The sequence below is a fragment of the Carassius gibelio genome, chromosome A15, assembly GCF_023724105.1.
Source record: "Carassius gibelio isolate Cgi1373 ecotype wild population from Czech Republic chromosome A15, carGib1.2-hapl.c, whole genome shotgun sequence".
Classification (NCBI taxonomy): Eukaryota; Metazoa; Chordata; class Actinopteri; order Cypriniformes; family Cyprinidae; genus Carassius; species Carassius gibelio.
Genome location: NC_068385.1, coordinates 2,926,809 through 2,949,164, shown reverse-complemented (window position 1 = coordinate 2,949,164; position 22,356 = coordinate 2,926,809). Strand labels below are relative to the sequence as shown.

At 34.8% G+C, this 22,356-nt stretch overlaps 1 protein-coding gene across 1 annotated transcript in view; it reads left to right on the top strand.

Moving 5' to 3' along the window:
* LOC128028945 (neurobeachin-like) overlaps positions 1-22,356 on the top strand; it is a 235,933-nt gene that overhangs the window by 200,129 nt on the left and 13,448 nt on the right. The window contains exon 48 of the mRNA XM_052616324.1: positions 213-383. Within this exon, the coding sequence (XP_052472284.1) occupies positions 213-383 (171 nt within the window). The remainder of the gene's footprint in view (positions 1-212; positions 384-22,356) is intronic.

The following is a 22,356-nucleotide window of genomic DNA, read 5'->3' as shown; positions in this document are numbered from 1 at the left end:
TGTCTATCATATTTTATTGAATGAAAAATGTTTAAAGTTATTTATTTACATTTCGGTCTCTTATGACTATCTCAAGCTATTGCATTCTTCTAAATCGAGAAGCATCGGCCCGAGTGTATGTATATCTGTGCATATGTGTTCGCATCTGTATGCCTGTGTCCATGTTGTATATCTGTACCTTTCACCTCTAATTGCCCTGCTCTCTTTGACAGGCCCTAGAAAGCGAGTTTGTATCGTGTCAGCTGCACCAGTGGATTGACCTTATTTTTGGCTACAAGCAACGTGGGCCCGAGGCGGCACGCGCCCTCAATGTCTTTCACTACCTGACCTACGAGGGCTCCGTCAACCTCGACAACCTCGCCAGTGATCCCTCGTTGCGCGAGGTAGGTCGCCATTGCGGCATTGCTATTACAACAGCAACAGACTTTCAGAATTGGTGGCTTTTTCGTTTTTGTAATTGGACTGTGTCAATTCCTCAATTCCTGGACAAGCTCAATTCATGGAGGGGCGGAGCCTTAGATTGAACCCTACTTAAATACACCTGTTTCAACTGATCAAGTCCTTCAGGATTATTTGGAAACCACATGATATGTGTGTTGGAGCAGGGTTAGGACAAAACTCTGCAGGGCTCCGGCCCTACAGGAATTGAGTTTGACACCCCTGATCTAGAGTATGCTAACATTATATAGCTAAATAGTGTGGGGTGTTTTTGCAGTTAACTTCTTTTTTTTAAGGTGCAACAGGTTTAAAAACTATGGCGTAAGATTTGCAATATCAGCGTTGGTTAACCGCCTTTCAAGCACGAATGAACCCAGTTTCAGTTGAACATCTGACTGTCAGTGTGTGTCATTCAGATCTTGCCATGCAAATATGTCCTCTGGGAGAGAGAAGCTCAAACTGATTACTCATGTGCTTTGGATCTTCTGCTCTGAAAAGTAGTAACCGTAAAACTTTATGTACAAATAAATACTTTCCTTAAAGGTACATTTGATAATGTTTGTGCCAATAAAGGCATCAGACAGTTTTGCAATGAAAATTTCGATGTAAATGTATAATGTAAATGGTTTTTGCCCAAGCAAATTCACAGCCACATGCCACAACGTTCTGGATGATTGCCAATTTGTTGCTATGTGGTTGCTAGGGTGTTCTCTGTGGTTTCTAGCTGGTTGCTTCCTGTCAAAAGCTCCCCTAAGACTTTACAATATAAATCTTTTGATTATTATTATTATTATTATTATTCAGTTTGTTTTATCATACACTGTGAAAAAAATAGCAAATCTGATCACATAGAGCAGTGGTCCCCAACAATTTAAAGCCCAGGATCCCTGACCTCTGCCTTTATGAAAGACAAGATCTACATATTGAAGAATCGATAGGAAAAGGCATCTCAGTATGCACTTCCAGTTTGAGGCCTTTTATTTAACATTTTAATTAGTGATGCACAGGTCATGACTGATTCAGAATCACACATATATATATGGGCCTTTTTTTTGGCTGCGTAAAATATTTGCATGAAACAAAAACAGCAGGTCTGGATGAGATGCAAGTTCACTCTCTGTCAGCAGGTGGCACTTATGAACCAGCCGCAATATAGCGTTTTCTTGGTTACCATTATTCCTTTATTGCAATCAGTAGTTAATATACGGTAGCTTCTGTCATGATGATTTATGACTTTGACCTTTGACCTTTTGACAGGTTGAACTTCCGGTAACCTTATGATGGATGGGCGGAACTTTCCGACTTCAAGGGTTAGCCTATGACCTTTGCAAGCATCGATCATGCGTTTTTGACAGAAAGTTTTACCCTATTGACCTAATTAGTTCTAAATCATGGTTTTGACGGCTAGTTTAATCGGAAGATGAAAGACTCGCCACGCATCGATCATGCGTTTTTGACAGAAAGTTTTACCCTATTGACCTGTTAGTTCTAAATTAAAATGGTATATGAAAGACTCCTCACGCATCGATCATGTGGTTTTGACAGAAAGTTTTACCCTATTGACCGTTAGTTTGTTTGAAGTGTGTGCCAGATAGCTTGTTTGTAGTCTGTGTCAGTTAGCTTGTTTGAAGTTTATCACAGTTATACGGTTATGTGTGTGTGTGTGTGTGTGTGTGGTTATACGGCTTCTCCCCCTCCCATTACGTTTATGAGCGGTGTATAAATGGGGTCGGTGTGTTCTACATTTTATATATATATATAAAACATCCTATAATTTATATATATAAAACAATTAAAGATTGAAAAACATTTCAGTTATATAATTTATATAATCTAAAACACATTTTAATTATTTCACATTTATATATATAAAACATTATATAATTTATATAATCTAAAACACATTTTAGTTATTTAACATTTATATATAAAGCATTATATAATTTATATAATCTAAAACACATTTTAATTATTTCACATTTATATATATATAAAACATTATATAGTTTATATAATATACATAATCTAAAAACAATTTAACTAAGGTTGAAAAACATTCCTTTCTTTTAAAAAAGGTTATAAATGAAACTGTATAAAAAATATACTGAAACCGACTGTTTCAGATAAAACAAGATCCATTTTTCTTTTAGAGAGCAGAAATGAGGTGTTTTCAGAGAGCTGAAGGTCCCTGTGCTTGCACGCCACAGTGCACACTCGTCCGAGTTTACTAACCAATCATAATATCTTCAAAGCCATTTTTTAATTAAAACCAAACGTATCTCACGCGGGAGTACCATGTTTTTGACAGTTTTCTGACGGGTGCATCTATGAATTACGGTGGGCGAGCGGCTAGCATCTCTTTGTACCCCTCTCTCTCCCTCTCAGTCCTTCATTCACATTATACAGTCACAAACAGTATAAAACAAAACATTTACATTAGTTTTGTTCATCACTAAAAATATACATTTTACCAGGATCGGGAAAAAATATATAATTGATCAAAGCCTGTTATGCTATTTTTACAGTCTAGTATGGCATCTTTAAACCATATTTCATGTCATTCCTGTAATAAAACATGCATCTGTATTTTATCTACTGCTTTATCTCATCTGCTGATAGAGATATTTTAACACTATAAAGTATGTGTTATTGGACTTAATATCTCCGCGTCTAATGTCCCAATAACCGCCAGACTGTTTTGTATGAAAAAATACTTTTATTTTGAAAATATGACGACATCCTGTGAAAATACTTTTTTATTTTGAAAAGACGACGACGTCCGGTTGACGCGCGCTTAGTTTTGCCTGCTTCAATGCTATGTATAGGATTTCAGAAAATACTATTCTGCTCCGTTAAATCGACGTTTTGCCTCCGCGTTATCCGTTTGTCGCCTATGAACACGACATCGCGGGGGGTGTAAGCGCTCCCGGTTAGGAATGCACGGGTCTACCGGTCTTAGTGAAACGGCTTCCTCCGGTGGAATTCATACGCACGCCATATGAATGATTATTGTATCAGCCCTAAAATGCTGTATGCACGTACATTTTTAATAAAATTTAGGTTTTAAACCACCGGTACCTCGATGTATCACTATAATATCCACTATACAAATTTTGTATTCTGATAAACCGGACATGCGCATGGACATATCAAGTTAAAAAGAGACTTATCTCTATTTAAAAAAAAAAAAAAATGAATAAATAAAATTATATATGACGGCATGTTACTAAACCGGAACATACATTTTAAACGTGTTTATCAAACTTATAAAACACATCGCAGTAACAGACATGTTACTAAACCAAAGCAAATCATTTATCATTCATTTTTTAATCATGTATTCAACCAATACTTATACAACATATACAAACAAGTTTTAAACCTATTTTAAACAAAAACTGATCATAAACGCCACCTTCTCAAAAATTACAGACATGTACAATCATGCTGATCACATATTTATGGATATTCAGACTTTTAGCCATTAATACGTTTTAGGATAATGAAAAACACCGACGTCTGTGGGCTGCCAAAATATCTCCAGTCCACTCAGACTCCACGGGGTTAAAGAATGTGGAAATAAATAATTATATAATGACATTAGGCTACTAAAGCAATTCATTAAACAAAAAAAAAAAAGTATTCAACATTTAAGTTAATCAAACTTATAAAACACACCATACTCTTCTTTTTTTTAAAAAGATAACTTATTTTAAATGTGATAGCATAGTATATACAATAAACATTTCTGATGATACATATAAAAAATTATCCCTTACATTTTTAGACCGGTGAGAGATGTCCAAACATGAATGAAATATCCCCAAAATAAAATTTACGACTTAAAAAATAAAATAATATGTTTAAAATCATAAACAGAATCTCACAGGTCCTCGTAGTGAAATGTATGTGAGACCCGAGGGGCTGCTTCACACACACCCCGCGCGGCGAGGGTGGAGTTCCAGACCGCATGATCTAAGTCAATGGTGTACATTATTTCAAAGCTAACATTAATGTAATGTTTGAATAATCAGTACCCGCACTACATCTGATGTAATTCATTACATCTGTTTAAATGTTTCTTAATTCGACAAAATGATGATATATATTACCTAAAATATTTTATATTTTTATATAATATTATATAATAAATAATTATTTATATCATATTATATCATATCATATATATATATATGATTATATTATATTAGATGCGTTATGCATTAATCACTTTAGATTCTTTAAAGTTCTTATTTTTAGCACCATCTTCAAAGTTTTCATACCATCTCTCTCTCTCTCTCTCTCCCTCTCTCTCTCCCTCACACACACACACACACACACACACACACACACTCTCTCTCCCTCTCCCTCTCTCTCCCTCACACACACACACACACACACACTCTCTCTCTCTCTCCCTCTCTCCCTCTCTCTCTCTCCCTCTCTCTCTCACACACAATATGAAACATGATGCCAAAGTCTTTCTGTATGTTTTAAAAATGAATAAAAAATATTGATTCAGCTTTAAATCTATGCTGAGGAGCTCGTTTGTTTGTCACAGTATAGACTGTGAAGTTTAGATGAAGTTGTTTTATCTTTTAGAAGAAAGACCCTCGATCGTATTCAACCATTAAAGATGGTTCAGGAAAGACCCACGCGTCCTAGAGATTTAATTTATGTGCGTTGCTACGGTCGTAAACCTTTCACATATCTACGGTACTTTCAGACACAGAGCAGGAAAGACATTTGCGGGCCCTCTGTTTAGCCGTCCCAAAATACCTCCATTTAAAAGCAAAAATATTAAAATGACCGCCTGTACATCTAACAGGCTGTAGTTCTATTTTATATATTTTGTATTAAAAGTACTATCCATATTATATTCCTTATTTAAAACAATATATTTAACCGACAGTATCCCCCCAACGTGTGTTTTCCATCAGTTGTTTGCCCTTCAGCCTTATTACGTAGTGCTTTTCATTTAGCCTGCTGTAAGATCCCTTTACAATAGTGTAATGAAAGTTAACTTTTCTTAAAGTTTATAGTTGTATTTTACTATATCCCCATCCTTCTATCCTGTAGATTGTATGCGTACTGTAAAATAACAAAAATACATCTTGCTTAAAGTCACTAAATAATTACACCTACAATTTGAAAACGTGTTTAAACACATTGTGTGTCACTAAAGCAAGGCACACCGTCTATCGTCTTATTTTTTTAAATAACCCGATGACCGGCATCGTCTCTTCATATAATTTATCCACCCGAGTGCTTTTCTCTCCAGAGAGGAAAACCCTTTCTCTTTGAATGTGTTTGCCAGAAACATAATTTCTACATCAGAAAATTTAAAATGTACGACTGAACTTTTCTCATTCGACAGAAATACTATTTTCAAATTATTTACCCGGCCTATAACACTCGGTGTAAATGTTCTTACCTAGAACAGAAAACATATGCTTTGACTGTTTTGTAGATGCCAACAGATTATGTCAAGGGTGTTTCACATCTAAGAATCCCGATGTTTTGTAAATCACATTTTTCTTACACCTCGAGATTTAGCCCTATCAAGATTTTGGACGGCCGTTCACAATTTTTTTGTCGGACCGTACGTTTTTATGCGATCTTTGTGCGGCGTCATCGTAATAGGAATAAATGAAAAATTAAGAAATTAAGTAACAGTTTTTTCTCTTTGAGATATTTCTTTTAGCTCAACTTTGTGTCTGTCCAAAAGTGTGATCGCATGAAGCATCGAAGCAAAAATGAAGTCTAGCTGTTTTACACTTAAAACTATTACAACTTAAACAAATCAAACGGTACACTCGTTAAAGTTTCCACACTCTTGTGAGATACATTTTATCCATAACCTTTTGTGTATTCGAGCGACCAAACCACTAAGAAAGAAAACTAACGTTTACAACGCATATAGAATTCAGAATACAATTGTTAAAGTATTTATTTTTTGTTAACTGTTGATTTGTAAATGATATTTTTATTACTCCGTTAGATTTAGTCATCGTGTTCGGATAGCCGATGACACAATTCACATTTTTATTTTTAAGACTCCTGTAAGTCCATGCTAACTCTCGCGCGGGGTGAGCGCATTCTATTCATTTAAGAAAAATGATTAAACATTTCCCCCGAACATTTTTATTATTTTGACAAAACACATCACAATCAGTTCCTACGGCCATCTTCTTCGATTCAAATAAAGCAACATCTCTAGTGTACGTGTGTATGGACTATTCTCAGAGTTTGGCCAACAGACAAAAACATGAACAAAATAGAGTACAAGATGATTAAATGATTGTCAAGAGAGTGTTTAAACTGAGATTGTGATGCACTTTAGAGCTTTTTTCTGGTCTACCTGTGTCACAAAGACACATAATAGCCACTACCTCGACTTTTAAAATGAGCCTTACCATCTTCTGTTATGACTCTTATACTTAATACAAACCCATCTACTACACTAAAGTTAGACATTAAAAGTCATGGATGTCATGGATGTGGTATTTTCATCGTATGCATCTCTTAACAGTACTTCAATAAATAAACCGCTGTTGATAAGTCGTTCATTTTAAGTGAGAGGCGGGATGATTTTGACCGTTTTAGTCATTCCTCGTGCTTAAGGTCTGATCCGGGAAACCGCGCTACGACTGGAACGCAGTTTCTGACATCTATTAATTCACTTTTCCACAACCGCAAATGTTTGTTTAGCATACATATTAGTTTTAGTCAGTTACATAGGTGTCACGCATGAAGTTTATAGTTATTTTAAATAATTATGATAGAGTTACAGGTTTAGGTTAGTGGCGTGCCTGTAAGCGGTGAAAACTTCGAGCATCGGAGACGACGGTGTTACTCAAACAGCCCATATCTTTTAACAAAAACTATTGTATCCCATGTTACTAAGACAAAATCTGTAACAGCGTTCATCAATATGTTGAAATGAAAATAAACATACAAAACTTGTAATGACCGTGAGTTCAATATAGCCTAACACCGCATAGACAAATGTTTGTTCTAACGCTTTCGACTTAAAATTGTGAGATTTTTTTTGACTTTGCCGTGTTTAACGGACGCTAGAGCTCATGGCGCCTCAGCGAACTGTAAACTACACACTTCCTCATCGCATTACGCTAAGAAACTGCACATGGTTAAAGCTATTACACCATAAACTGTCTAAAGTTGTACAAGCACAGTAAACTATTTCTACAAAAAATATATATATATATCATTGCACTACTGTTTTTGCATATAATACATCGTTCAACAATACTTTTTTGCACACTCATTCAACTATATATTACCAGCCGTTCTCACGTTCCTGCTGTTCATAATGTATATAGAATCCTTCATTGCTCCGTTCATAATGTACATACGATCCCTACATTGCATTCATATTTATATTCTGTACTCTGATCAATATCGTATATAGCAACTACGCTGTATAGTCTGTACAGCTTTACTTACTCTGCACTTTTATGTATATAAAACACCATATTCTTGCACTTCTGGCTAGATGCTAACTGCATTTCATTAGCTCTGTACTTGTACTCTGCATAATGACAATAAAGTTGAATCTAATCTAAACAAGTACAATCGTACGCTTCCAGGACTTTGCTCATTCTTTCTGTTTAAATTTGTTTAAACTGACTTTTGCGTTCTTATCTTATTTTCACCAACTAAGTGTAATTCCTAGGCCTCGCGGATTGTTTTTCTAGTTTTGGCCCTCAACCTCTTTGTTCATTTCATAAAATATCTTTTACGTCATATCATTATATTATCCTAGTTTATATCAGATACAACTTTGTTTCTTCATATTTCTCTTACATCTACCCCCGTTAGAGTATCCGCGACAGTATACTCATTGTAATGTGCTAAATCATTAAAATCCAAAAAATGAACTCTGAGAAAGAATATCCGGTGAAAGGATTCAAACTTTTATTTCAACAAAACAGCGTTGAATTTACAATGAAGTAATGAAGAAAGTGATCAAATTGTTATTACAAACAATAGGGATGACATGACATCACAAGTTATCTAGCCAGAAAAGAAAATCTCGGCAGGCCCTCAAGTTTTGTTCTACTATGAAATTGACGACGGTTTCAATAATTTCATATATGGCGAAACCATAATGTTTAGCGACTAACATCACACACAAATCCGTTATGCACGTACACAGACAGAGAGTCTCGTTAATGTACATCTCGCCGCTACATTCGGCCGTCACATACAGAATTTTTCTGGTCGTTACACAAATCGGCGCCTTGCTGGTCGTATACAAGCTCGTCAAATCGGGCCACGGATTAATTTTCAGTCTTCTTACAACGTCCATTTCTTTCTTGAGATTTGTTACGCGCTTGGAATCCGTCGTACAATCAAGATTCGGATCAGATGCATCGTCTATGATTTTACGCATCAGATCAATCATTTGCTCTCTGTAACATTGTTTAAACATAGAGTCTATGTTGGCTTTTACAGGACACATCTTTCCTTCGGCACAGCCGCACTCCGCTCGATCATCCGCAGCAGCGCTGGTAGTGGCGGACATCCTTCTCAGAATTTGTTCCAAGACGTAAACCGAGCGTTTTTTTAAATCCGCGACGATCCAGTGTTTTTTTTTTAAATCCGCGACGATCCAGTGTTTTTTCAAATGGTTCAGATCCGTCGAAGTCTTATTATTTGAAAATTTGAGAGTGCGTCAGTTTCAGACAAATTTGATCGTTGAAGCCGATTCTGTCAGTCCACAAAGATGTTGCAGTAGCTCCATCGACCGCGCTGTAAAACCCTTGTTCGCGGATCATAAGAAAACCTGCGATAACTGCAGAGTTTATGAGGTCAGCCGCTCACAGGGGATAAAGACTAGCCGTAGTCACGAGGAAGTAGCGGTGGATCTTCTGTACATTCTACCAAAAAAATGGGTTGTGGGTGTTGCGCTCAAAAAGCGGAGGAGGGTGAAGGGCCCTGGTTAGGGTTTGACCTGCGAGAAATATGAAGAAACAAAGTTGTATCTGATATAAACTAGGATAATATAATGATATGACGTAAAATATATTTTATGAAATGAACAAAGAGGTTGAGGGCCAAAACTAGAAAAACAATCCGCGAGGCCTAGGAATTACACTTAGTTGGTGAAAATAAGATAAGAACGCAAAAGTCAGTTTAAACAAATTTAAACAGAAAGAATGAGCAAAGTCCTGGAAGCGTACGATTGTACTTGTTTAGATTAGATTCAACTTTATTGTCATTATGCAGAGTACAAGTACAGAGCTAATGAAATGCAGTTAGCATCTAGCCAGAAGTGCAAGAATATGGTGTTTTATATACATAAAAGTGCAGAGTAAGTAAAGCTGTACAGACTATACAGCGTAGTTGCTATATACGATATTGATCAGAGTACAGAATATAAATATGAATGCAATGTAGGGATCGTATGTACATTATGAACGGAGCAATGAAGGATTCTATATACATTATGAACAGCAGGAACGTGAGAACGGCTGGTAATATATAGTTGAATGAGTGTGCAAAAAAGTATTGTTGAACGATGTATTATATGCAAAAACAGTAGTGCAATGATATATATATATATTTTTTGTAGAAATAGTTTACTGTGCTTGTACAACTTTAGACAGTTTATGGTGTAATAGCTTTAACCATGTGCAGTTTCTTAGCGTAATGCGATGAGGAAGTGTGTAGTTTACAGTTCGCTGAGGCGCCATGAGCTCTAGCGTCCGTTAAACACGGCAAAGTCAAAAAAAATCTCACAATTTTAAGTCGAAAGCGTTAGAACAAACATTTGTCTATGCGGTGTTAGGCTATATTGAACTCACGGTCATTACAAGTTTTGTATGTTTATTTTCATTTCAACATATTGATGAACGCTGTTACAGATTTTGTCTTAGTAACATGGGATACAATAGTTTTTGTTAAAAGATATGGGCTGTTTGAGTAACACCGTCGTCTCCGATGCTCGAAGTTTTCACCGCTTACAGGCACGCCACTAACCTAAACCTGTAACTCTATCATAATTATTTAAAATAACTATAAACTTCATGCGTGACACCTATGTAACTGACTAAAACTAATATGTATGCTAAACAAACATTTGCGGTTGTGGAAAAGTGAATTAATAGATGTCAGAAACTGCGTTCCAGTCGTAGCGCGGTTTCCCGGATCAGACCTTAAGCACGAGGAATGACTAAAACGGTCAAAATCATCCCGCCTCTCACTTAAAATGAACGACTTATCAACAGCGGTTTATTTATTGAAGTACTGTTAAGAGATGCATACGATGAAAATACCACATCCATGACATCCATGACTTTTAATGTCTAACTTTAGTGTAGTAGATGGGTTTGTATTAAGTATAAGAGTCATAACAGAAGATGGTAAGGCTCATTTTAAAAGTCGAGGTAGTGGCTATTATGTGTCTTTGTGACACAGGTAGACCAGAAAAAAGCTCTAAAGTGCATCACAATCTCAGTTTAAACACTCTCTTGACAATCATTTAATCATCTTGTACTCTATTTTGTTCATGTTTTTGTCTGTTGGCCAAACTCTGAGAATAGTCCATACACACGTACACTAGAGATGTTGCTTTATTTGAATCGAAGAAGATGGCCGTAGGAACTGATTGTGATGTGTTTTGTCAAAATAATAAAAATGTTCGGGGGAAATGTTTAATCATTTTTCTTAAATGAATAGAATGCGCTCACCCCGCGCGAGAGTTAGCATGGACTTACAGGAGTCTTAAAAATAAAAATGTGAATTGTGTCATCGGCTATCCGAACACGATGACTAAATCTAACGGAGTAATAAAAATATCATTTACAAATCAACAGTTAACAAAAAATAAATACTTTAACAATTGTATTCTGAATTCTATATGCGTTGTAAACGTTAGTTTTCTTTCTTAGTGGTTTGGTCGCTCGAATACACAAAAGGTTATGGATAAAATGTATCTCACAAGAGTGTGGAAACTTTAACGAGTGTACCGTTTGATTTGTTTAAGTTGTAATAGTTTTAAGTGTAAAACAGCTAGACTTCATTTTTGCTTCGATGCTTCATGCGATCACACTTTTGGACAGACACAAAGTTGAGCTAAAAGAAATATCTCAAAGAGAAAAAACTGTTACTTAATTTCTTAATTTTTCATTTATTCCTATTACGATGACGCCGCACAAAGATCGCATAAAAACGTACGGTCCGACAAAAAAATTGTGAACGGCCGTCCAAAATCTTGATAGGGCTAAATCTCGAGGTGTAAGAAAAATGTGATTTACAAAACATCGGGATTCTTAGATGTGAAACACCCTTGACATAATCTGTTGGCATCTACAAAACAGTCAAAGCATATGTTTTCTGTTCTAGGTAAGAACATTTACACCGAGTGTTATAGGCCGGGTAAATAATTTGAAAATAGTATTTCTGTCGAATGAGAAAAGTTCAGTCGTACATTTTAAATTTTCTGATGTAGAAATTATGTTTCTGGCAAACACATTCAAAGAGAAAGGGTTTTCCTCTCTGGAGAGAAAAGCACTCGGGTGGATAAATTATATGAAGAGACGATGCCGGTCATCGGGTTATTTAAAAAAATAAGACGATAGACGGTGTGCCTTGCTTTAGTGACACACAATGTGTTTAAACACGTTTTCAAATTGTAGGTGTAATTATTTAGTGACTTTAAGCAAGATGTATTTTTGTTATTTTACAGTACGCATACAATCTACAGGATAGAAGGATGGGGATATAGTAAAATACAACTATAAACTTTAAGAAAAGTTAACTTTCATTACACTATTGTAAAGGGATCTTACAGCAGGCTAAATGAAAAGCACTACGTAATAAGGCTGAAGGGCAAACAACTGATGGAAAACACACGTTGGGGGGATACTGTCGGTTAAATATATTGTTTTAAATAAGGAATATAATATGGATAGTACTTTTAATACAAAATATATAAAATAGAACTACAGCCTGTTAGATGTACAGGCGGTCATTTTAATATTTTTGCTTTTAAATGGAGGTATTTTGGGACGGCTAAACAGAGGGCCCGCAAATGTCTTTCCTGCTCTGTGTCTGAAAGTACCGTAGATATGTGAAAGGTTTACGACCGTAGCAACGCACATAAATTAAATCTCTAGGACGCGTGGGTCTTTCCTGAACCATCTTTAATGGTTGAATACGATCGAGGGTCTTTCTTCTAAAAGATAAAACAACTTCATCTAAACTTCACAGTCTATACTGTGACAAACAAACGAGCTCCTCAGCATAGATTTAAAGCTGAATCAATATTTTTTATTCATTTTTAAAACATACAGAAAGACTTTGGCATCATGTTTCATATTGTGTGTGAGAGAGAGAGGGAGAGAGAGAGAGGGAGAGAGGGAGAGAGAGAGAGAGTGTGTGTGTGTGTGTGTGTGTGAGGGAGAGAGAGGGAGAGGGAGAGAGAGTGTGTGTGTGTGTGTGTGTGTGTGTGTGTGTGAGGGAGAGAGAGAGGGAGAGAGAGAGAGAGAGAGATGGTATGAAAACTTTGAAGATGGTGCTAAAAATAAGAACTTTAAAGAATCTAAAGTGATTAATGCATAACGCATCTAATATAATATAATCATATATATATATATGATATGATATAATATGATATAAATAATTATTTATTATATAATATTATATAAAAATATAAAATATTTTAGGTAATATATATCATCATTTTGTCGAATTAAGAAACATTTAAACAGATGTAATGAATTACATCAGATGTAGTGCGGGTACTGATTATTCAAACATTACATTAATGTTAGCTTTGAAATAATGTACACCATTGACTTAGATCATGCGGTCTGGAACTCCACCCTCGCCGCGCGGGGTGTGTGTGAAGCAGCCCCTCGGGTCTCACATACATTTCACTACGAGGACCTGTGAGATTCTGTTTATGATTTTAAACATATTATTTTATTTTTTAAGTCGTAAATTTTATTTTGGGGATATTTCATTCATGTTTGGACATCTCTCACCGGTCTAAAAATGTAAGGGATAATTTTTTATATGTATCATCAGAAATGTTTATTGTATATACTATGCTATCACATTTAAAATAAGTTATCTTTTTAAAAAAAAGAAGAGTATGGTGTGTTTTATAAGTTTGATTAACTTAAATGTTGAATACTTTTTTTTTTTTGTTTAATGAATTGCTTTAGTAGCCTAATGTCATTATATAATTATTTATTTCCACATTCTTTAACCCCGTGGAGTCTGAGTGGACTGGAGATATTTTGGCAGCCCACAGACGTCGGTGTTTTTCATTATCCTAAAACGTATTAATGGCTAAAAGTCTGAATATCCATAAATATGTGATCAGCATGATTGTACATGTCTGTAATTTTTGAGAAGGTGGCGTTTATGATCAGTTTTTGTTTAAAATAGGTTTAAAACTTGTTTGTATATGTTGTATAAGTATTGGTTGAATACATGATTAAAAAATGAATGATAAATGATTTGCTTTGGTTTAGTAACATGTCTGTTACTGCGATGTGTTTTATAAGTTTGATAAACACGTTTAAAATGTATGTTCCGGTTTAGTAACATGCCGTCATATATAATTTTATTTATTCATTTTTTTTTTTTTTTAAATAGAGATAAGTCTCTTTTTAACTTGATATGTCCATGCGCATGTCCGGTTTATCAGAATACAAAATTTGTATAGTGGATATTATAGTGATACATCGAGGTACCGGTGGTTTAAAACCTAAATTTTATTAAAAATGTACGTGCATACAGCATTTTAGGGCTGATACAATAATCATTCATATGGCGTGCGTATGAATTCCACCGGAGGAAGCCGTTTCACTAAGACCGGTAGACCCGTGCATTCCTAACCGGGAGCGCTTACACCCCCCGCGATGTCGTGTTCATAGGCGACAAACGGATAACGCGGAGGCAAAACGTCGATTTAACGGAGCAGAATAGTATTTTCTGAAATCCTATACATAGCATTGAAGCAGGCAAAACTAAGCGCGCGTCAACCGGACGTCGTCGTCTTTTCAAAATAAAAAAGTATTTTCACAGGATGTCGTCATATTTTCAAAATAAAAGTATTTTTTCATACAAAACAGTCTGGCGGTTATTGGGACATTAGACGCGGAGATATTAAGTCCAATAACACATACTTTATAGTGTTAAAATATCTCTATCAGCAGATGAGATAAAGCAGTAGATAAAATACAGATGCATGTTTTATTACAGGAATGACATGAAATATGGTTTAAAGATGCCATACTAGACTGTAAAAATAGCATAACAGGCTTTGATCAATTATATATTTTTTCCCGATCCTGGTAAAATGTATATTTTTAGTGATGAACAAAACTAATGTAAATGTTTTGTTTTATACTGTTTGTGACTGTATAATGTGAATGAAGGACTGAGAGGGAGAGAGAGGGGTACAAAGAGATGCTAGCCGCTCGCCCACCGTAATTCATAGATGCACCCGTCAGAAAACTGTCAAAAACATGGTACTCCCGCGTGAGATACGTTTGGTTTTAATTAAAAAATGGCTTTGAAGATATTATGATTGGTTAGTAAACTCGGACGAGTGTGCACTGTGGCGTGCAAGCACAGGGACCTTCAGCTCTCTGAAAACACCTCATTTCTGCTCTCTAAAAGAAAAATGGATCTTGTTTTATCTGAAACAGTCGGTTTCAGTATATTTTTTATACAGTTTCATTTATAACCTTTTTTAAAAGAAAGGAATGTTTTTCAACCTTAGTTAAATTGTTTTTAGATTATGTATATTATATAAACTATATAATGTTTTATATATATATAAATGTGAAATAATTAAAATGTGTTTTAGATTATATAAATTATATAATGCTTTATATATAAATGTTAAATAACTAAAATGTGTTTTAGATTATATAAATTATATAATGTTTTATATATATAAATGTGAAATAATTAAAATGTGTTTTAGATTATATAAATTATATAACTGAAATGTTTTTCAATCTTTAATTGTTTTATATATATAAATTATAGGATGTTTTATATATATATATAAAATGTAGAACACACCGACCCCATTTATACACCGCTCATAAACGTAATGGGAGGGGGAGAAGCCGTATAACCACACACACACACACACACACACATAACCGTATAACTGTGATAAACTTCAAACAAGCTAACTGACACAGACTACAAACAAGCTATCTGGCACACACTTCAAACAAACTAACGGTCAATAGGGTAAAACTTTCTGTCAAAACCACATGATCGATGCGTGAGGAGTCTTTCATATACCATTTTAATTTAGAACTAACAGGTCAATAGGGTAAAACTTTCTGTCAAAAACGCATGATCGATGCGTGGCGAGTCTTTCATCTTCCGATTAAACTAGCCGTCAAAACCATGATTTAGAACTAATTAGGTCAATAGGGTAAAACTTTCTGTCAAAAACGCATGATCGATGCTTGCAAAGGTCATAGGCTAACCCTTGAAGTCGGAAAGTTCCGCCCATCCATCATAAGGTTACCGGAAGTTCAACCTGTCAAAAGGTCAAAGGTCAAAGTCATAAATCATCATGACAGAAGCTACCGTATATTAACTACTGCAATCAAACCTTTTCTCAAGACAGTTCCTTTCAGTGATACATTAATATATTTTGAGCATCATGAACAGTGAGCTTGTTCTCTGCTTGCTATGGTATTTTCTCCTGTTTATACTCGTCTTCAGCATCTCTTACTCCTTTTTAACATCCTGTGTAATGTATTTTTCTTTATCACTGTCCCAGTAGCTCCCGAAAATAGCAGAAAAATAAGTACAAAAAAATACAGTACAAAGAATGGAGCATTTTTGTACTTTATTTTACTGTTATTTTTGGGACCTATTGGGACAATGATAAAGATCGCGATCAATGGGTTGGCAACCACTGATGTAGAGAAACAGTACTCATACTCATACCCACAATAAACTACATGAAATATCATTAATCTCAATATTATAAATGGGGAACAAACAAGCATTATTTTAGTATTACTTGTGCACAGTAAAACAGATATTATTGGAGTATATTTTACAAGAAAATACTTTTTCAGATTTTCTATTTCAAAATGCCATGTTTCATTTAATGTTACTCCCAACTGTTTGTGAAATTTACTGGCAATTTCTGGGTAAAAATAGTTTCTACACCTTTTTTGTATGCAATTATAATATATAAATATTTTGAATCAGCAATTTTTTGCAGATTTAATTTTAAATTTTTATAATTGTTATGTGCTGTTGTCATTTGTATTATTATTATTATTTCAAATATTTTTATTTTGGTTGTAGTTTTATTAATTTTAGAACTTTAATGTAACCTTGTTTTAGTAAGCTGCCAACGCAACAAGTTTACGTTTTTCTTATAATATTTATATTTTATTATAGATTTATTTCAATTACTTAAAACAATGTTTAAGTTTAGTTTTAAGGATTCAGTAGACTAATTTAACAACACTATTTGACATAAAATAGCATTATTTATTTAAATTCTGGTTACCTACTTAAATTTTATTCATCAAGCAATTCCGATGTAAATCAGTGTTATTGATTTTCCACACAATACTCTTTATTGACTGGAGGAAGTTTTCAAAATGACTTAATTGTGTTTGTGGATATGACTCCAATTCAACAGCAGCAGCTGGTAGGCAGTGTGTTTGTGGCTGTATGTACCCCATTCCTCCCCCCCCCCCTTCCTCCTCCTTTTCTCACTCATATTCCCTCTATCTCTCCCGCTCCCTGTGATACCCACCATCTGCTGTCTGCAAAACAAGTCATTTATATACTGTCACTTCCAGGACTGCCTTTATTTGTCAAGTGACCACTATGCAAATCACTCACGGAACAGGGGGGCTAATTATCAAACAATATGGAGAAAGCTTTGCTTTCATCATTCGGCTCTACATTCCAGACAATAGCAATTATGATTCTTTCATGTAGCTGAGTTCTTCACAAGCAGTCCAGCACTCTGAGAGCAATGGTAGCTGACAGCAAGGTTTGTGAGCCTAGAAAGAATCAGAAAACCGGCTTTTATTTGTCAGTTCTGGAGTTTGAGAAGCCTTTATGTTCCATTTAATATATTAATAAAGTCTATATCGCTTTTTATGGCAACTGGCATTCAGACACAGATGTTGAGGAGAGCTGACCTCAACTTGTCTTGTTAAATGCATGAAGCGACTCGTGAGTTTTTGCTCTATTTGTCCACCTAGTTAACCAATGCCCCTTGAGCTCAAAACATTACCGTAATAACCTCACAGATGACATATACTGACCTCGAGTAAGCTAAATTCCCTTCCGTTTCTAAGGTCTCTCTGTCTCAACCGGAGAGGGAGGACAGACAGCTCATGGTATCTCGCTCAGAAATGTGACCGTCACCTTCAGGCTATTGATTCATTCTCCACTGACAGGTGCATCCACAGCTCTGACATTAAGCACTGCAATTACGGCCTTAAAATGTCAAACGCTGGAGTTAAGGGTCATAACTCGTTCCAGAGTCCAATCAAAATGGCAACAGTTGATGATGGAGTCACAAGACTAGGGTTATTGCCAGGGTTATGTCACAGGAAAAACAGCATTTACGGATGAAGAACATGCCAGCAATTTTTGATACACATTTTTATTGCATGCAACCATAATACACAGTCTGAGAGCAAAGCTTGTGAGCATTTTAATTATGCATTCACAAATGAGTAGAGCATGTCAGTGTAAGAAAATATAAGAGTATCCTGTGTTTAAAGTAACAGATTGAAACTCCACTTTTTCCAAGTCTGAATTATTAAACTGATGTTATTATTATTATATTTTAGTCCTTTTTGGAGTCTACTTTGATATTTATTATTTTAGTTTTTGGAGTCTATATTGATGTTGTTGTTGTTGTAATCGCATTATTTATTATATTTTAGCACTTTATTGGAGTTGTTGTGTTGATATTTATTTTAATATAATTATTATTATTTTTTATTTTTCTTATAACAGTCTACATTGACTTTTATTTTGTAATTGGATGCCAAAATATTAATTCAGATTTCTGAACTTTTTTAAGAGAATGACTTCAAGTCCGTGTGTCAAATATGGTGTGAATATTTTTGTGTTGAAATCTTGTGAAATGACATTTTAGCCTCATCAGCCTTGTTGTCAACGTGTCTTAAGGCACTCTATTCCACACAGGCCTACATTAACATATAAAAGGCCTACCTTTTAGATTTAGATATGCTTTTATTAATTTTTTTTTTCTACATCCCATCACTAAACTCACACCCATAAAGTCTTCATGGTTCTCCAAGAGCCTGAGATGAACATCAGAGCTTTGACATCTACATCCTGACCTAAAGATGTGATTGACATGCCACAGGTTATGATGGATGTTTAATGTCCATCTCAACGTGATGGCTTAGAGCTCTGGTGGAAACGATCAGCGTACAGCTCATGCAAGAGGTGTTTCTTATCAGCCATAAAGAGCAGGGGCTTAAAGTGGATTAGAGTAATGAACTGCCAGTTAAGAGTTACAGATTTCTGTTTGTGATAAAAGTGTGTTTTTCTCCAGAGCTCAGATGAGCAACCAGTTGACACTGTGGGTCTGTTGACAACACTGAGATGGTTTAACTCTAGACATCATCTGTCTGAATTGGATGTATAACAAGGTACAGTTGCTAAAAATGCAAGAGGTTTTTTTTTTTTCTTTTTTTTTTTTTTCTGGATATTACATTCTGGATGATGAAGTGCTGATCTTAATGTTAGTAAGGGTCAGTAAGATTAAACAAAATTATACTTCCATTAATTTTAACAGTACTTCAATATCTCAGTTGCATCAAATATATCATGGTTTCCACAACTAGTTTCAACATTTATAGCAATAAGAAATTATTTTTGAGCACCATATCAACATACTAGAATGATTTCTGAAGGATCATGTGGTACTGAAGACTGGAGTAATGATGCTGAAAATTCAGATTCACCATTACAGGAATAAATTGCATTTCAAAATATATTGATATAGAAAACAGATATTTTAAATTGAAATAATATTTCACAATATTACTGCTTTAACTGTATCTTTGATTAAATAAATGCAGCCTTGAAGATCATAAGAGACCTCCTTCCAAAATCTTAATAAATCGAACTGAGCCCAAACGGTAGTGTATCGCATGTAAATATAAGAGTATAACACAATAAAATAACAAAAACTATATTATTTTCATATTTCTGGACTTTTAGAAGGAATTTTTCTCTAATTTTTTTCTTCACTGTTGGAAGGTATATGTGTACATATAGTGTTTGATATGGACCATTTATTTTCATATTTCTGGACTTTTAGAAGGAATTTTTCTCTCATTTTTTCTTCCCTGTTGGAAGGCAGAAATATAGTGATACTTTCCACATGGCTGCCTGTTTCTCTCAGATCTTCAGATCAGATTACATTATTTGAGCAGACATTGTGACCCCTGTTCCTGAGTCGAACCTAAAATAACTATAATGTGAGCGCATTATTATTTGACAGACAGCATCGTAAAGCATCACAGACTGACATTTAATTGTTACCAAATGTGATGGCGCTGAGTTGTGAGCGCTCTGCTTGTGTCGAATTTTGCCTGCAGGGTCAGGCTAAGATGATTTCATTTCAGCTTGATGATCTGATCTTATTTTAAGTACTTTAGCGAGAAATAATCTCCTCCTTTCCTCTCATTTCAGTTGTACAATTGATTTTAATTCTGCAATTTGGCTGCTTCCAAAGTGCTAAGAAGTCAACGTGAAACATAATTTGCACACCATTTTAATTCTGTAAGTGAAATAGGATATTATTTTGAACTAATTTAGAATAATGTACAATAATTGACAAAGTGAATTTTTGATTTAGTATGATTAGTAAAAAGAAAGAAAAAGAAAAGACCTGTTGAAGGTTAGAAGTCTTTTGAGTCCAGAATGGTTCCAATTCTAATCAATCTAACCAATTATATATATATATATATATATATATATATATAGATGCATGGAATAAATATTATTTATATATATATATATATATATATATATATATATATTACTATGGTACTTTTCTTACTCCATGGCAGATATTTTTTCTTGTTTTTACCATAAACTCACTTAATTTTGATAATTTTAATAAGACATCTAATATCTTAAGTATTTTTGCATTCATAATTGTATCTTGATTAAAGCATGTTTAGATATTTTTGCTGGAAAACATGACACATACTTAGTAGGCAACAAAATAATTTCTGTGTAGGTCATGTGACAAGTTTAACATGCATATCTGGACGGTGTAGTGACATGGATGAAGCAGATGTTTGATCTGACACAAGAGTCCAGGCTTCAGAGCGCTGAAGGAGAGCTGTTCTGTTAGACTGTGGGAAGGGAAGATTGATGGGATCAGAGCCTCAGAACAGTCGAGGGGCGCTTGTAGGTGTCTGTCAATGCTACCGTGCACAGTGGCACACACGTAAACTCTCCACATCTCCTGGGCTCCACACACATCCACAAACAAATGCAAACATACGGCCTATCAATAACCAACATATGGTGACATGCATCTGTCAGCGTTACATAACGTGAGGGATGTTTGTGGAGTGAAGGATGAAAATGGTTTCAGTCCTTTCATCAAGGATTTTTGAGTTCATGGCTCATACATGTATCACACAACAGGCAAAAAGAAACCCAAATCTTAATTTGTAATTGTAACATTAGGTCAAGAGCGATTTAAACATAGTGAATAGGCAAAAACCTTGGTTTAAGATGGATTAAATCATGTTATGATGCAGCACTTCAAATTCCCAAAGTACACTACTGTTAAAAAGTTTTGTGTTGCTAAGAGTTTTTAGAAGAAGTGTCTTATACTTACCAAAACTGCATTTATTTGATCAAAATACAGTAATATTGTGAACTATTTTTACAAGTTGAAATGACTGTTTTCTATTTAAATATATGTTAAAAAGTCATTTATTTCTGTGATGCAAAGCTGAATTTTCAGCATCATTACTTCAGTCTTCAGTGTCATATACGCCAGAAATATTTCTAATATGCTGATTTGGTAATTTCTTATTATTATTAATGTTGAAAACAGTTGTGCTTCCTGTTTCCCCATAAACCAAGAGGCGTAAAAACATACTAAATGGTGTTTTATGAAAGAAAGAAAAATTGCCAGTAGTTTTCAGTGAGGGGAAGGTTTAGGTGTAGGGTAATAAAAAATGGAGAGTCCCCATAAACCACATCCTGTATGCAGGAATTAGTGTGTGTGTGAGACACTAAATTTCTTTAACTGAAAACTCTGATTGACAACAAACTTTTCTACACTCAAAAAATGACTTTTTGGCTGAACATGATTCTTTCATGGACAGTGGTTCCACATGTTTGTACCATGTTATTTGGATATGAATAAATCAAGTTATAAGGACATGTCTACTTTTAGTTGAGTTTACTCAGTTTGCTTTAGTTCATCCTACATGAAATATCTGAGTAAAGATAATATTTTACATCATGAAGAACCACTGTCCATGCAAGTTTAGCCAAAGTGTTATAAAAACATTAGCAAGTAAGATATAACTTTTCTTTACACATGATGTTAGTTGTTCGCAGTTTAAGGATGTTACTATGTTTACATCATGCACTAGCACTCTCATTAAAAATGTTTTTTTTTTTTAATTAAGTATTTTAGACTTTCTTTTAACCAGGTCCTCAACCCAACCACAAGCTCCACACTTCACCACAATGGTAACTCGCACAAAATACACCAATATAAAGTCTTTTAAAATGCCCACATAATAGAGCATTAGACATGAAAAAGTCTCCTTATTATCACATTTTACTAAAAACTGCATAAAATAACACTTTATTTCAACATTTTCTCTCCCCATATCCACACCAAGC